The sequence below is a fragment of the Eutrigla gurnardus genome, assembly GCF_963514095.1.
Source record: "Eutrigla gurnardus genome assembly, chromosome: 22".
In the NCBI taxonomy this organism is placed as follows: Eukaryota; Metazoa; Chordata; class Actinopteri; order Perciformes; family Triglidae; genus Eutrigla; species Eutrigla gurnardus.
Window position 1 is genome coordinate 11,505,221 of NC_139933.1, and position 16,786 is coordinate 11,522,006.

The window sequence follows — 16,786 nt, forward strand, 5'->3', positions numbered from 1 at the left end:
GAGTCTTTTGCTTACCTTTCTCCCTGACTTTTTACATAGTGCCGAGCTTTGACTCGTAACTTTGTAAAGTGCGACCTCTCGCGATAACCTTAGCTCATTACGCTGCAGTTGAGCGTCGTCTCTTCTCTGACCAATCCGCGGGAAGAATACTGCGACGTCAAAAAAACATGGCGTCCTTTGTATTATGAAGCGGGGGAGCTTGTTATTTACACATCTTTTATGTTTTGTAAAAACTGAAAAAGTCAGGTAAGCATCCATTTTTATTATAACATAGTGCGACCGAGTGTTGTCTTATTTGCCGTGGCATGCGTAGGATTTCGCTGTATCTTAATTCATTAGTTAATGAATAACACCGGCAGCTAACGGCTAACGTCAACTAGCCAAATAATGAACAACGTAGGCCTAGCTACAATAAGCTAAACTGGGTGGTATGGCATATACAACTTCGACGGTCTTTAATTTGAATAATTTTAGAAGTGTGTGATTTCTGCTTCGAGGTGTCGACCATGATGAAGGTGGTCAATCTGAAGCAAGCCATTCTACAGGCATGGAAGGAACGATGGAGCGACTACCAGTGGGCAATTAACATCAAGAAAAACTTTCCGAAGGGAGCATCATGGGACTATCTCAACCTCGCAGGTTAGAGGGAAAGAAAGTGACGTTTTCTAGCCAGCGTGCTAGTTGTTTAACGTAACACCAGCCATCGTATTGTCATTTATATTGTGGCTTTAACGCTAAATGATATGTGTGTATTCCAGAGGCCCTGATGGAGCAGGCGATGATCGGTCCCTCCCCTAACCCCCTTATTTTGTCTTACTTCAAATATGCTATAAGTTCCCAGGTGAGAGGAAGAGCAGTGTTGTGAATAATGGTGTAAATGTGCATTGTGTCAAGTTGTGAACGCTACCTTCTCGCTCCTTTTTAGATGGTGTCTTATTCCAGTGTGCTAACAGCCCTCAGCAAGGTAATTTATAATTGAGGAAAATTCTGGCATCATGCAGTTTACAATTACACTTGAGAGGTTTTCATGAATGTCTCTTTTTTTGGTAGTTTGATGACTTTTCTCGGGAGCTCTGTGTCAAATCACTGCTGGAGATAATGGACATGTTTTGCCATCGTCTCAGGTAAGTAACATTTACTTGTTACTACAGTGTTGTCCTCCTCAGGGTTATGCATTTTGTTATCCTTAGTCTTAGACATGTCATTCATTAGTCAAGCAATTCTTTTACAATTATAATAGATGCCTAAAGCACATTTGTGTTTTGTAATTATTAATGAATACACAACACAACCTCAGTGAGTTGGGGGCAAGCATCTGTATTAACCTGAATGCATTACCAAATGTTCTATGGAGAGTATGTTTTTTGAAGTTGATCATTTATGTCAAAGTTAAAAGGTTGTTGTTATTTAATTATTTCTTAGAATATTGTAGTTCCTATTACTAAAACTTCACTCAGATTACGGCAACATACTGGAGTGCTAAAGGAATTGATTATAAAATATACCAAAATACCAAGATTCATTTTTTTTATCACAAGTTAAACTTTTACATATTTCCCTTGAATAACAAACATCAGCTACAGCTGCATATAATTAACCCTTAATGAGCTGCCCAGGTTTCTTTGGCATGCAATCTTTTATGTGAGCCTCATTTTTAATTTTTCCCCGTTTGCCTGTTTGCTTATCTCTGACTAAAGCTGCCATGGCAAAGCGGAGGAATGTATTGGGCTGTGTCGAGCTCTGCTGGGTGTGGTGGTGTGGCTGTTGCAGGGCTGTGCCTGGTACTGTGAGAGGCTGAGAGAACTGGGTCCATCAGCTAGCACAGAGGCCAGTCTGCGAGCCTGCCAAGAGAGGCTTCACAATCTGATGAACAGCGCCAAGAACAGAGCCCTGGTACACATCGCTCGACTGGAGGAGCAAGGTGTTATGATTGTGTGTTTGTGCATGTCTAGGATGTTGAAAAATGCATTTGAGTACAGATATTTTCAATATGATCATGGTCTTTTCCTATTCAAAGCTATATGAAAACAATTTGTAAACTCAATGCAACATCTACCAGTCCTAAAATTAAAAATAATCTGTGCATAATTGCTGCTATTCCTCCACAGGTTCTTGGAGCAACGTAGAACAATCGGTGCTGAAAGTGACGGATGGCCTCGATAGTGTACCCAACCAGACAATGAGAACTAAATTAGAGGAGACCTTGTCACTGATAAAAGGGTAATAATTCCTAAATATGAGTACACAGATGTATTCAAGTTTGTCATGATGTTGCTCAGCCTGGCCATGGCAATATACTCACTTAACGTACATCACAATCCATCTTCGTCATGCTAACTGTTCACTCTTTCCTCAGTATTCCCCAGATGCTCTCTGAGACGAGTGAACCTAAGTTCCATGCCTCCTTCCCATCAGTCCATGCCTTCATCATGCTGGAAGGGACCATGAATCTGACCGGGGAGACGCAGCCACTGGTGGAGCAACTGATGATGATTAAGAGAATGCAGGTGAACATTTAGTCACATAGAAAAGTAATGTTAAATCTTAGTTAAACTGGCAGAAAAAGCAAAGTTATTTTACAAAATGCAATGCTTAGAATGAATATCGCATGATGGCAGGACATTGTATGTAACTTCTCTGGAAAGAGCCTTGTTGAGACCGTTTCTCTCATTGTCTTCATGCAAGAATGCAGGCATATCGCATTACAAATCTCCTCTTTTGTATGTATGGATTTTATTATTTTATCTGCAGTCTTTTCAAATGTGTTGTCCTCCACAGCGAATCCCTGCTCCTCTTTTTGTCCTGGAGATCTGGAAGGCATGCTTCACTGGCCTCATCGAGTCACCAGAGGGCACAGAGGAGCTCAAATGGACCGCTTTCACTTTCCTCAAGGTAACATTTCTTTCAGAGATGAAGACCAATCCCTCTAGCTGCTTTTGATCTGCCTCTGTCTTTTCTCTTTTTCTTTCTGGTCAGATTATGTATTGTTCTTTAGACTTTAAATGCATGTCAAAGGTCAGTGCTGATGTTCATCTATGCACATGCAACACAAAACCACACTTAAAGAAATTAATTTCTGCTTCTTTGTACTAGATCCCACAAGTTCTGCTCCGACTAAAGAAGTATCCTCAGGGTGACAAAGGACAGGTACAACAATTGACTGACTCATGTCTTTCTAACAAATGAAAACACTGAGTCATGAGCTTTTACTATTGACTTGCAGTCATGGTCTAAAAAAGGTAATGTAATGTAATGAACCTACACTATCACTCAAAACCTTTCAAATGTATTTTCTAGGACTTCATGGACGATGTGAATATTGCGTTTCAGTACTTACTGAAGCTCACTCCATTACTGGATAAAGCTGATCAGAGATGCAAGTAAGTGTCCAAAGGCTTCCCCACAAACAACGTCGCTGCCTGTAATTTCATTGTAAGACATTTTTCCATGAGCAAGCAAGTTGAACACAATGGTAATTATCATTTTTCTGGTCTACTTAACATAGTTGTGACTGCCTGGGCATGCTCCTGCAGGAGTGCAACAAGCTCGGCCTGTTGTCGGATTCAAATACAACCTGCCTCACTTCAAAACGGTACGGGTTCCCATCTCATCATCTTCAGAGGAAAGGACAGTAAAGTCCAACAGAAACCACTGTATTTATATATGTGTTCTTTATTTTATGAATTGTTTCATTTAATATGATGATGGAAGAAGTTTTGTTCACCATATTCACACAATTCACACTGTATGCCCCAACCCCTCTCTGTCCCTCCCTTACTGTCGCTCTCCCATTGCACATTTGACTCCGGGCCGAGGACAGGGAGTTCTCCCCAAGGTTGAAGACGGCAGAAAATGCTAACATCCAGCCTAACCCCGGCCTCATACTGCGAGCTGAGCCCACTGTCACCAACATTCTCAAGGTAGAGCCCCATCATCCGATCTAAACTGTACAGGGAACTCAATGTATCGTTTAAATTGTGTAATGTTCAAGAAATGCATGAAACCATCTGATGTCAGAGGAAAGGATGAGATGCTTAGAAAAAAATGAGTACAGGGGCTCACAGAACTGTAATGAATACACCCATGTAAAAAGAGTAAATTAACATAACCCTTCCTTTCTTGTTCATTAGACAGTAGATGCGGATCATTCCAAGTCCCCTGAGGGCCTTTTGGGGGTCCTGGGACACATGTTGTCTGGAAAGAGCCTAGATCTCCTCTTGGCAGCAGCAGCAGCCACTGGAAAACTTAAATCCTTTGCCCGGAAGTTCATTAAGTGAGTAAATGCAAGTTGAGACAAAAAGTCCGCTTAGTCAGGAGAATTGACTGCCATACTAATTTACAGCCAAGGGTGGAAACCCCAGCTGTCTTGGAAGTGGATGTTTAACAAGATGTTTCATATCTTATAATGTATTATTTTTCCTTTTGGTTCTAGGCTTAATGAGTTTCCCAAGCACATCAGCGGCGAAGGATGTGAGTTTAAATACAAGTGACATGTTCTAATGTGGGAATTTCTCTCTTAATTGACATATTGTTCATTAAATGAGACACTAACTTTTTTTATTTTTTCCCCTCCTCTCCTTCAGCCAAATCTGCATCAGTACGGGCCCTGCTCTTCGACATCTCTTTCCTCATGCTCTGCCATGTGGTGCAGACGTATGGTTCTGAGGTCAGTTCATGGCAATATAACCCGAAAAACAGTATAATGATGTATTTATTCTGTGTAGATATTCACAGCAAATCAGCCTGCTCTTTCAGTGCAAGGCCACAAGAGGTCCAGAGAGGACTCTGTAGAAGTAATCTCACATTTTTCTGCAGCATCTCTGTTCACTGAACAGAACATTGATTAATTTGATTAAATCTACATCATCCATCTGTTTTGATGACTAGGCTAAATGTATTTATACCTCACATGGCCGCCCTCTGTCTATCCTTCCAAGGTAATCTTATCAGACCCCAGCCCTTCAGGGGAGACGCCCTTCTTTGAAACATGGCTGCAGACTTGTATGCCTGAAGAGGGCAAGACTCTGAACCCAGACCACCCCTGCTTCAGACCAGAGCCTGGCAAAGTCGAGAGTCTGGTCACCCTGCTGAACAACTCCTCCGAGATGAAACTAGTGTGAGTTGCAGATATAAGTGTTTTTTGTTGACTATAATTCTTCCCGTGGACTCTTATAACTAGATGCTAGTTTATAAACAGATCATGATTGGCAATATATTAAAACACTTTTGTAATAATATAAAATGTCTTCATAGGAGACATTATATTTGATGACAAATACTGTACATTAATATAGACTTAAGTGTCCTTAGAGCTGTGTGCATTTATTGAATGTTTATAATCTCCTTTAAAATAGATTACAAATTGCTTCATAGGGTGACTTAAAATTTAAATTGAACCCTTATAATATACAATAAACCTAGATATTAGATGTAATGATCGCACTGTTTGTTTTAACAGGATGTCACAGACACACACAATTCAAATCAATCAATCAATAAATCACTGAATACTTATAACTTTATTACCATGCAACAATAATGGCTTTGAAAGAAATAAAACAGCACATGACTTTCAGTAGTGACATCTTTTTATTTAGATTTTTTAGACCTCAGTGTTGCTTTTGATTTTTTTAATATAGTCTGACATCTCTGGTTTAGACTAGTATCACTGAAACAAGGACTTTAAATGAGGATTCTAGATGGACTAAGACTTGCGATATGCATTAGTGTTTCATCTCATATTTTTGTGTAATGAATGCTCTAAATAGAGAACATCCTCTGACATTAATCTGTTGTGACAGGCAGGTGAAATGGCATGAAATCTGCCTCAGCACGCCTGCAGCCATCTTGGAAGTTTTGAATGCATGGGAGAATGGTGTTCTCTCTGTGGAGGCAGTACAGGTCTGTTTTATTTCTTCTTTTTTTTCTTCACCCTCTTATGACTGGAAAATATGTGGTGAGATTGCCTGAGGTTCCGTTTCTCACATGATGCTCAAGGCAGTACCAGTAACCTCCCTAACTACTGCATGTCTGTGAATTTTGTTATTCCTACTTTTACAGGTTGACTCATTAATCAACTGAGCATGATGTATTCAGTGGAAACTTACAAGTAACCATGTGTGAGAACTTACAACAGCAGTGACGTCCCCAAACCCCACAGTTGTAGACAACTTGTCATTTCCCCCCTATGCCATTCAAGTTTTTTCGGATTACGCAATGTGGACGGATGCTGTTTTAGTCAGAATCCTCTCTCCTCTGACCATACCCTGAATTCCTCAAACCACATCCTCCCTTCCTCTTTTCTTGCTGCTGTCATCTCCTGCTGACTGTAGAAGATCACTGACAACATCAAGGGAAAGGTGTGCAGTATGGCAATCTGTGCGGTGGCTTGGCTGGTGGCCCACGTCCGGATGCTGGGGAGGGATGAGAGGGAGAAGCCCCAGACTATGATCCGGCAGCTCGTGACCCCGCTATATGGGGAGAACACTCTGCAGTTTTACAATGAACGGTACAAACAACTTGAGCACACTTTTATACTACCACACTAACCTATACTTCACAGCCTTAGCCCATGAATAAAATGATGAACAATTATGTTCTCTCCTCCCCACACACTCACCAGCGTGATCATCATGAGTTCCATCATGGAGCACATGTGTGCCGACGTCTTCCAGCAAACAGCCGCGACCCTACGCTCCCCAGTGGAGGGCCAGGAGCCGATCCCCTACCGCAACCTGCTGCCGGCCAAAGACCCCATCCACGTGGCCCTCAGCAAGCAGTTCCAAACGGTGCTGCGCAAAGGCTGGGTGGACAGCCGGGCCCTGCATCTGTTTGAGAGTCTTCTCAACATGGGAGGGGTCTTCTGGTTCACTAATAATTTAGTCAAGGTAAGAGGGCCGAGGAATAGTGCGGATCGCTTGAGGATCAACAGTAGCGAACGGTGGCTGTATGTAAAGACTGCAACTGCAATAATTTTTTATTATTGATCAATCTGCTGTTTATTTTCTGAATTAATTAAACAAATGGCCATCAATATTTAATACAGTCTCAGGGGATCATCTTCAAATGTCTTGCTTTGTCCGAACACCAGCGCAAACCCAGAGATGTAATATAAGACAAGTAAAAGCAGGAAATTACCAATTTTTTAGCACCTTGAGGCATCGAATGTTGAAAAATGATTAACTGATTATCAAAATAGTTCCACTCATCAAAACATTGGTTACACTGCTAGTGGTCATGAACTCCACATGGTACCTTTTTAAGCTGTTAATTGATCTTATTATATCACATGCAAAGAAATTCATAGATGTATAATAAGTATGGCCAACAGTCTGACTACGTAAAATAATCGGAGCACTGTGTCTTCTTTCAGGAACTGCTGAAGGAGACTCGGCAGGAGTGGGCCGATCGGGTGGTGGAGTTACTCTACAGCATCTTCTGCCTGGACACTCAGCAGATCACCCTCACGCTGCTGGGGACCATACTGCCCGATCTGCTCACTGACTCCGCCCACTGGCACAGCCTGGCGGATCCACCTGGAAAGGCCCTGGCCAAGTAAGAGAAGCTCAATACGTTGGTGTGATGGGAGCAATGGTTTTGGTTTATTGAGATCTGCTGCTAACTTTAGTCTCCTGTCAATTCCGTAGGTTGTCTGTGTGGTGCGCGCTCAGCTCTTACTCCTCTCACCACAAAGGCTCATTCTCAGCTCGGCAACGCAAAAGGCAACGAGAAGATATCGAGGTAAAACTTGTATTTACTTACTATAAAGTCTGAGTAATACTATATTCAGCTTGAGAAAATGACATGTCGATGTGTTTGAATACTTTTAATTCAATGTTGTCTAAAACATATATTATTGGCTGCAGGACTACAACAGCCTCTTTCCCCTGGACGACACTCAACCCTCTAAACTAATGCGTCTGCTCAGCTCCAATGAGGATGAGCCCGCTGCCCTTTCCAGTCCAGGTCAGTTTGTTAATGGCTGTGGTTTAGTACACGGTTGAATTATGAAGCCTGTGGCCTTTCGACCATTTGTCCGTCTGAGCTGGGGATTATGCAAATACCAGACGGATTTCAAAAGCAAATCTAAGTACCGTAAATCGATTCTTGTATGTGCTAGAAAAGCATAATAAGCATAAGCAAACTAGCTTGGCCTTTCTCAACATGAATTATCTGTTGAGTGTCTTAATTGTCGGTAGGTTCTGCCTTGAGCACTGCAGTTTAATAGGAGTTTTTTGCTTTGAACAAATAAGTACTTAACAACTGATGGAGTCAGGCATTGTGCTTCCAAAGTACTTGTATTATCCTGCTATCAAACTGACTGAAACATGAGCATTCAGCTGTGGGAAATTTTGGTTCATTTTTAGATACAGCTACACAAAGAAAAACCCCAGACATGACATGACATGACATGGTGTGTGTCAGATGAGTGTGTTTCATGATTTTGCAAAAAAGAAAATATGAGCTACTTGCTTGTTATAATTTAGGTTGAAAATCCAAAGTTCAAAATCAAATATCACCATTCCACCCATTTGATTGAAAGACGTGTCTGGTCATGTCCAGACAAGTCCCTTAGAAGCTTATTGTCCCATCGAAGTCCCAGGTTTGGTGTGATGAGTCATTTGTTTGACTGTGGATGATACAATTAATCAGCACTTCATCTTTTAGAATCAATTGAAATGTGTCTAACAAGGTTATTTTAGGAACAAAATAAGATTATGTAAGAGTTATAGCTGTTAGAGTTTCACAACCATTTGTCAAGATTGCATTTTGTCAACCGAATGACAGAACGATTAACGTCAACTTCCCCGTTTCCCCCTGACATTCTGTTCCGTCTGTTTTTTTAGGGTTTTTTTTTCTTGTCACGCATGACAAAAAAAATTAAAACCAAATATCAGTTCTTCCTCTGTTTCTCACGTCACGTGTTATGTCATAGGAGACCGATCGATGAGCAGTTCCCTTTCAGCCTCCCAGCTGCACACTGTCAACATGAGGGACCCTCTCAACCGAGTCCTGGGTGAGACCTCCTGTCTGTGTCTACACAGAGAAATGAACCCACATCTGTTTACTCTCCTCCCACAATAGATGACAAAATGCCACAAATGCATGTGTGATTAATTTAACCGTGACAATTCATACCACCTGTTCTCTTCTCCGCAGCCAACCTTTTCCTTCTCATTTCATCCATCCTGGGCTCCAAGATGGCGGGTCCTCACACCCAGTTTGTACAGAGTTTTATGGAGGAGTGTGTCGACTGCCTGGAGCAAGGAAGTCGCGGAAGCATCCTGCAGTTCATGCCCTTTACAATGGTAAGTTATGGGCTGTGATGAGAAGAAACTGGGAGGAGAGCCGGAGGTTATGAGGGAGATGACTGGCTGTTACATCATACATTGTCGGGAAATTGTTTGGGAAATTTTCTTCAGAAATCATGCGTGCTTGGGTTCTTTGGTGAAGAGTGATAAATCTGAGGGAGGGAGAGGGAGAGGGAAGGGTCACGCTCAGAATTTTATCTTAACAGCCTGGTGAACTGTCTCATGAATACATTCTTGGTTGTTTGATTTGTTAAAAGGCACCTTGGTGGTTCTGTTGCGTCATGGTCCATATGGATTGGTGGGAGCCTGTAACCATGAGACAGCTCCCAGGTCAAGGGTCAAAACATGCCCTCGATATAAGACCAGATTTCGTGTACCTTGAGCAGCGTCATGCCCGTTGAACTTTTTCTTCAGACACGCTTTAGCTGGAAAATAATGTATTTTTGTTCTTCCAGGTGTCTGAGCTGGTGAAGCTGCCTGATCTGGCCAAACCTCGAGTTGTCCTGGCCATCACTGACCTGACTCTGCCGCTGGGGAGGAGAGTAGCTGCCAAAGCTATCTCTGCCTTGTAAACTGTGAGTTTGCATTTACCTCAGCATCAAATCAACCCTTCGCCACGATGCCCAGTGTCTCAGTGGGTGAAAGTACGGCTGGCAGTTTAAAAAAAAAAAAAAACTCCAAGCGATTCTTTGTTGGGATATAGCATTTTTATAACCGTGTCTCTGTTAACACCGTTTTGCTATTAAGTTTCACACTTGTGTAAATATGTTTTATAATAAAAAAAACATAAAGAAGAGTTTCTGTTTCTGCTCATCAGTATTTACTTACTCATGATCATCATCACCATCACATGCCAGTGAGGCTAACGCATGACACCATGTACAAAGGTGTGTACCACCCTCTTGAAGGACAAGCTTGTGGTCACCAGGCAGTCATCCGCCACTTGCAACACTTCCTCAAGAAAGTCTGGCTGCTAGGCAGAAATGATGACACCAAAGCTTCCATTTCACTTTTAGTTACACTTCTCCATTACAGTATTTGCTTTACTGGAATTTTGGATGTAATTACATTGAGAGCATGTGTCAGCGTGACCAACTTCCACGGTGAATGACGTGTCACGCATCGTCAATGACGAAAAAGATCGATTCCCCTTTTCAGGAACATTTTTTTTTATTGAAATATCAAAACATGTAAACATACAGTATGAGACGAATACGATTCTTACAAAAATAATTAGATTAAATTAAATAGTTTACGGAGTGTATATGTAGTCGATGTATAGTCAAAGCTGAAATGAGTGTTAATAGTTCTGTTTTGCTATATATATTCAACTCGGATATGGAGAGAATTATAGGTACAGCTTTTGAGCTATTGAAATGTATATATTGTATTATATTTTTTGTTAGATTGTAGAATGCTAATTTCATTTTCAGTCATTGCTATGTGATAGAGGAACAAAAAGGACTTAGGAACAAAAAGGACTTAGGAACACAGCTTTGTTATCAAAAATAAATGCCCTAAATAAATATTCCATAAATAAATATATAAATATATAAAAAATAACAATCATTTAACATAAATAAATAAATACCATATTAATGAATTAATTAAAAATAGCAGTATAATGCATGTTTTTGGCAATGAACCAAACGCAGTCTAGAGTATGGCACCCTTTGGTCAGCTCTCTGTCTCCTCGTCTTTGCTCCGGTCCAGACTCCTGAGGCAGCGGACTGTGTCCTGCCCAAAGGACTGCAGCTGCACCAGAGTCAGGTGTGCTGCCACCTGAACCTCGAACTCCCCTGGTAGATATAAGGCCACGGGGGTTGGTGATGGCTGCACTGCAGCCTCTGTTTGGGCCATTTTCAGCATCTGCAAGGCACACAAAACAACATCATGAAATTGCCTTAAAGTGAGAGTAATTTGTCACCGCTGACAGTGAGTTAGAGGTATTATTCTACCTTATTGATCTGAATGACGAGGTCTTTGATGTCGGCCATTAGCTCGGACACTTTGTCTTTCTTTTGCAGCAGAGGAAAGACGGCACTCAGTAAGGCCCGGTGCAGCTGGAGACCCTCAGACATGCGTCTCAAGCTGGTCTCCTGATAGGAAAGAATAACCGCAAACTGGTCACATTATCTGCTCTTTGATCACCACTTTATGCCACAGAATGATCCGCCCGGGTAGATGCTTACCAAAGTGAAGCTTTCCGACACAACTCTGAGAATTGGAGCAGAGGGGATCCCAATGGTGATTGCCATCGTCGCAAAGTTTGCATTTTCGGAGGAATTGAGTTGTAGCGTCTGTGGCGGAGAGATAACGTGCAGATGTTATGGATAAATTGCAGCTTGGGCACACATGTTACCATGATATGCGTTTGTAGGCCTATTTACTTCAAGGCAGAATAACTTATGCTTAAGTACAAGTAGTAATATCACAATTTATAGACACTCCATTACAAGTAAAACAAATATTGCATTACAAATTAAGCATATTAACTAGTATTGACTTACTAATTTGCTCCCTGTCATTGGCATTTATATTATTAAACATTTAGGATTTTCTTTTTTATTATCATTAGGTTAAAATATCATTATGCTTTGTATGTACTGTGAAATGAATACAAACTAAATGTGGACAACTTGGTTACTTTTTACCACTGAAGGTTGTTGACATGCTCCCTGCAGGAAATACAGCCTCAGAATTTAGGGATGACTTTATGACCCTTCTAGCAGCAGTTCAGATATCTATTCTATTAACAACTTCTCAAAGCAAATACAGCACAGTCATGGTCGTTGGCTCGTTACACGCAACAGCCTGCCAGACTAATAAGAGGGCCACAGTCCTCTCAGGCGAGCTCCATCTTGCAGAGGCCCATTAACATGCTCGTAGACAGAAGAACCTGCACTGATTGATCCCCCCCGCGGCTCGAACACGTAAAAGCGGGCGTCTCACCTCCGTGTGGATGCAGGACTGGTGCGTGTCGGGAATGGAGAGCAGGATCTTTTGCATCAAGCTGCGGCTCCTCTGCACGATCTCCTGGAACTGCGCGCCCTCAACAAGTGCGCTGCCCTGCGTCAGAGGCGCGCCGCGGGCGAAGCCGGCCATGTAGCAGGGAATGGCGAAGACTGGAGCGAGAGGAGAAACACACAAATCACAACGTCACCGTCAGCGTCCAGGCATCAAAGTGTGGCTGTGTGCGCGTGCGGGAACAGGCAGAACAAAGCCCTTCTCTCTCTCTCTCTCTGTCTCTCTCTGTCTCTGTTTGTCTCTCTCTCTCCTCAGCAGCTCCTCTGTGCCTGCTCGTCTCCCCCTCGGGCTAAATAGCTGCATGAGTTTAGAATAGTCACTGTAATGTGAAACCTAAGCCTAAGAGTTCAGCCACAACTCCAAATAAACTTCATATAAATATTTACCCTTTTTATAAACACATCCAGATGTTTTGCAATGCTAAGAGTTAATAGATTATCCATAAAAAAAGCAAACACTAGTCCAGAGACTCCCTTCATACTATCCGCTGGTGTCTGGGTTTAGAGGAAGAGAAAGCAGCATTTCACAAGCTACCTCACCACTACTCACCAATCAGGATGTGCATGGCCTGTGTTGAGGAATGTCTTTAAGTTTTGACCTCGAGTGAACACCATGATTTATAGTACACAATTGTCTTATATATAGCAGGCCCATGAGGGATTTCCCATCATTTGCTCATCTGAATACGTCTTATTATGACAGGTTGGTTTCACATTTAAATTCAAAGCCCATCAATTACTCCAAATTTGTGGCAATTAATATTCAATATATTTAATATAAGCACAGTGTTGGATTTTCTGGAGTCATTTAACAAAATTTGGTCTCAAAATGATAGTAGACTTTATTTTTTTTATGGCATTTTTAAAACAAAATCCACCACAAATGACTTGACATAACATAATAAACAAAATATTGAAACAAAGATGAAGAATTCAAATTGTTTTGTTTATTCGGTTTAAAAAAAGAAGTTGAAAGAAAAATATGTTGATCGAAATAACTACATTTCTAAATCAAATTTAAGTGAAAGTAGTTGTATGACTATATCTATTATGCAATTACATTTTCGGAGTAAGCCTCCAAAGTAACACAATTCAAGAATTTCATTTTTTGGGAACTGAATTTCCTTTATTGCTGAGGTTTCACTTTGATGCTGCTTGTAACTAGTCATACATAAAGAGACGTAGACGGAACAGGCGTTTCTTCAGTTCAAAGGAAAAAGGACATTCAAAGTGTTAACATTAAAACTGCAATTATTTCTGAAATCTAGGATTTTTGGGGAGGAATAGTTTCTTTATTTGTTAAACGACTTGCAGCTTCCTCCTTGCCATAAATAGATCTTAAATATGCACTCAGCTATTTCCCTGCAGCTGTAATGAAACGACTACATGAATCCTAAAAAAGTCTGATGACATTTATATTGCGATCTGATTTTTGTCTTACCTGAAAGCGTCCCTGATCCACACTGGTGCCCACAGCGGGGTTACCTTTATGTTACAGTACATGGGGCAGTGAAATGAGAAAACAACCAGGCTTGACACAAGAGCGCCACCTGGAGGAAGGATATGATTGTCCCTCAGCTATAAGGTTAAACAGTGAAAAGTGTTTTTCCTTGCATTTTATTCTCAAATCTCTCACAGATCAAAGTGCTGTGAAAAGCAACATAAAGAAACTCTCTAACATTAAAGATGAAGCTACTGCCAGGAGAGGGTTAGCTTAGCACACAGACAGGAAGCAGGGGGAACTGCCCGCCTGGCTCAGCTGTTAAAAAGTCAGCCTCTTACGCTCACTAATTGGCTTGTAATGGTTTTCGGTGTCAGCCTCTAAAGTAACACAATTCAAGAATTTCATTTTTGGGAGCTGGAATTCATTCATTGCTGATGTTTCACTTTGATGCACCATACAATGCAGTACTGCCTTCTACCCAACCAGTGCAGCTCAAAGAAACTCACATTGTTCAATAAAAACACAAAGTAGACGGAACAGGTGTTGCTTCTGACAGCAGTTAAAAGGGAAAAGGACATTGAAAGTGTTAAAATGCTTAAAACCGTCCAATTCAAGAAGGCCAGGGCCCTCGTCTTGTTGCACACTGGCTCACTGGAATCAATCAATCAATCAATTTATTATTTAAAGTGCAAAATCACCATGGTACATGGTCTCAATACACTTTACAATAAATCAAGTACAATAATAATAGACTATAAAACAATAACAAAAACATCAGAGGGAAATGATAAAACAATGAAGAATTAGTTTCAACCAAAATATTGGTTAAAGAGGTGAGTTTTAAGAATGACAGTGACAGACTAAATACAATTAATTTGATCAATTACACGTGTTTACATTGCTATGATGAAATATCTCACCACCACCAAGTTCATTCAATCCCTTTCCACAATGGTATAATCCAGACATAGGACAGTGATGTGATCACCTTATAGGTCAGTGTGCTCTCTGTTGTATCGTATCTCTTTGCTTCATGCTCTGACACGGGGGGCCCCTTGATCAGTCAGTGTAGCTATGTTACATCTGGCCATGCTTGATAGGCTGCAAAGTGAAGCGGTCAAATCTGATCCCTGAAATCCACACTGGCCTGAACTCCAATCAATCCTGCACATGAAAGGAGGGCATTATTCACTGCTGAGGCCTCACTCCATGGCCCCCGTCAATGACCCAGTTGCAAACACTCTTTGGTTGTAGCGGTGGAACAATGTGCTAGTTCGCCTTTGGCCCGCGGAAGAGAAATGATGCACAAGCATGTCCCGCCTTTTTAACCCTCGAACGCGTGTAATCTGATGCTTCATTTCACTCCCGACGCAGCCTTTGTATCTGCTTGCTAGAACGTTACAATTACAACAAGAGGATTTCTATTAGATTTTTTGTACATCATGGAGGCCTTGTATTAATTGGGATTTAAATCAAGGTTCTGTACAAAGATGCTCAGGCATTTAGAAGATGGAATGAAGATGTCAAGTGGTGTTAAAATGCCAGGCAAGGAGATAGTCTACAATGAATGGGTTTTACATTCAGCTCTCACGTCGTAAACATCTTCCGTTTGTGACCTTCAGATTGTTTTTGGCCTTTATGATGGCCGATAAATTAGCTGGGTATGAGGTTAAAGGTTAATCCTGCTGGGATCACTTCTTATTAATAGATAAAAATTGTTCATCTGCTTTGATCTTAGTTAATGCCTAAAAGCATTTGGCCTAAAGTCTTTCTGGTCTTTTTCAGGCCAAGGACCCCTATTGGCTGATGGTGACACTGGAGGGACCCCCTATTAATTATCGTATCAAATTGTGTTGCTTATTAGACCGGGCCAATAATAATGTGTAGTGCAGCCTATAGTGCCGTGTATAAAAGTACTTTGTAATGCTGTATGTATACAACGCTAAGCCATTAAAATAATAATTTTTGACGGATTAATATATTATAGAACATATTTTAATTCTATATTGGCATCTCTACATCACACTTTTCACATTTATCAAATAGGTAGATTTAGGTTGTATTCATGTTAATGTGTATTTTTGTATATTTTTGAATTTTTGGAAGAAAGACATTTCGGGACCCCCTGCAGTAACTCTGGGGACCCCCTAGGGGTCCAGGACCACCTGTTGGTGATCTCTGGCCTAAAGGAAGTCGCATTAAATCATCTTAACATTCGTACTAGTGTGTATGGAGAACATCAACCCTGAGAGCAGAAACGTTCTCCCCTCTGGTGCTGAAACACACCAACAGTCCCAGACACTAACAGATACAGATTGTTTTCAGAAACAGCTTTTATATTAATAATAATAATAATAATTGTTGTTTTTTGTTTGCTCTGTTTGAAACCTGTTTTCCATGACCGATCGTGTCATGGGATTTCACATGTTGCTGAGCTGTTCTGCCCAGAGGGAGTATTCTGATCTTCCCCACAGGAAGGGAGTTTAGACATGGATGAGCGTTGCACAAGAAGTGATTTCACAACAATGACGAAGATGCCACAACTTGAAATTCTGTGTAATTCTATTCCTGGGACACGAGACACCGTCATTGGTGGGATTTGTGTCTCGTCTCGTGATATCTTACGATGGCGAGGAATACAGGTCAAAACATTTCATGAGGAATCTGCCATGCATTCTTTATGTTTACTGATCACTGACCCACATTCATATCATACTTATTAGTAGGTCACATCTCTGAGGACCGATCTTTGCCCACGCACCGAGCAGTAGTTCTACGTACATATGCCATCTTGTATATAATGTTCATGAAGCCTGTGTTTTAGGCCCAGTATATCAGTAATCACTCATTATGATGTATGGCATTTCAACAAATCACATTTTTACGTATGATACATAGTGGAATACCCATATATAGGGATTCATAATGAGATACTGCACTTTATACTCTTTCATTCTTTAGACCCACTGAAAATGCTTTCACGTGTCTTATAGAAGGGCCCTGTG

The 16,786-nt window shown here is 41.2% G+C and overlaps 2 protein-coding genes across 3 annotated transcripts; one reads left to right on the forward strand and one right to left on the reverse strand.

Moving 5' to 3' along the window:
* Positions 1-159: 159 nt before the first annotated feature.
* med24 (mediator complex subunit 24) lies at positions 160-10,036 on the forward strand. The gene is made up of 26 exons (XM_084039445.1): positions 160-246; positions 498-639; positions 759-841; positions 926-964; positions 1,051-1,124; positions 1,698-1,921; positions 2,109-2,220; positions 2,357-2,507; positions 2,779-2,892; positions 3,094-3,147; positions 3,298-3,380; positions 3,506-3,592; positions 3,821-3,920; positions 4,131-4,273; positions 4,433-4,470; positions 4,584-4,666; positions 4,938-5,116; positions 5,802-5,901; positions 6,333-6,508; positions 6,623-6,887; positions 7,373-7,554; positions 7,647-7,740; positions 7,866-7,965; positions 8,936-9,016; positions 9,160-9,308; positions 9,767-10,036. Exons 2-26 carry the CDS (start codon positions 507-509, stop codon positions 9,881-9,883), a joined length of 2,961 nt encoding a protein of 986 aa, XP_083895571.1. The 5' UTR covers positions 160-246; positions 498-506; the 3' UTR covers positions 9,884-10,036.
* Positions 10,037-10,184: 148 nt separating this feature from the next.
* Positions 10,185-13,860, reverse strand: csf3a (colony stimulating factor 3 (granulocyte) a). Of its 2 annotated transcripts, none has more exons than XM_084039447.1 (5): positions 13,779-13,860; positions 12,264-12,436; positions 11,504-11,611; positions 11,270-11,410; positions 10,185-11,180 (listed from the first exon to the last, which is right to left on the reverse strand). In XM_084039447.1, exons 2-5 carry the CDS (start codon positions 12,414-12,416, stop codon positions 10,989-10,991), a joined length of 594 nt encoding a protein of 197 aa, XP_083895573.1. In that variant the 5' UTR covers positions 12,417-12,436; positions 13,779-13,860; the 3' UTR covers positions 10,185-10,988. The 2 variants fall into 2 exon arrangements, with proteins under 2 accessions (XP_083895573.1, XP_083895572.1); XM_084039446.1 differs by lacking the exon at positions 13,779-13,860 and adding an exon at positions 12,888-12,940.
* Positions 13,861-16,786: the final 2,926 nt, after the last annotated feature.

Bases quoted from the DNA above. Each gene is read 5' to 3' on its own strand.
- med24 (XM_084039445.1), top strand. From the start codon at position 507: ATGATGAAGGTGGTCAATCTGAAGCAAGCCATTCTACAGGCATGGAAG. The intron at 7,741-7,865 runs GTAAAACTTGTA...TATTGGCTGCAG, and splicing joins GGCAACGAGAAGATATCGAG to GACTACAACAGCCTCTTTCC. The intron at 9,017-9,159 runs GTGAGACCTCCT...TCTTCTCCGCAG, and splicing joins CCCTCTCAACCGAGTCCTGG to CCAACCTTTTCCTTCTCATT.
- csf3a (XM_084039446.1), bottom strand. The intron at 11,612-12,263 runs GTGAGACGCCCG...TCTCCGCCACAG, and splicing joins AGTCCTGCATCCACACGGAG to ACGCTACAACTCAATTCCTC. The intron at 11,181-11,269 runs GTAGAATAATAC...TGTGCCTTGCAG, and splicing joins TCGTCATTCAGATCAATAAG to ATGCTGAAAATGGCCCAAAC.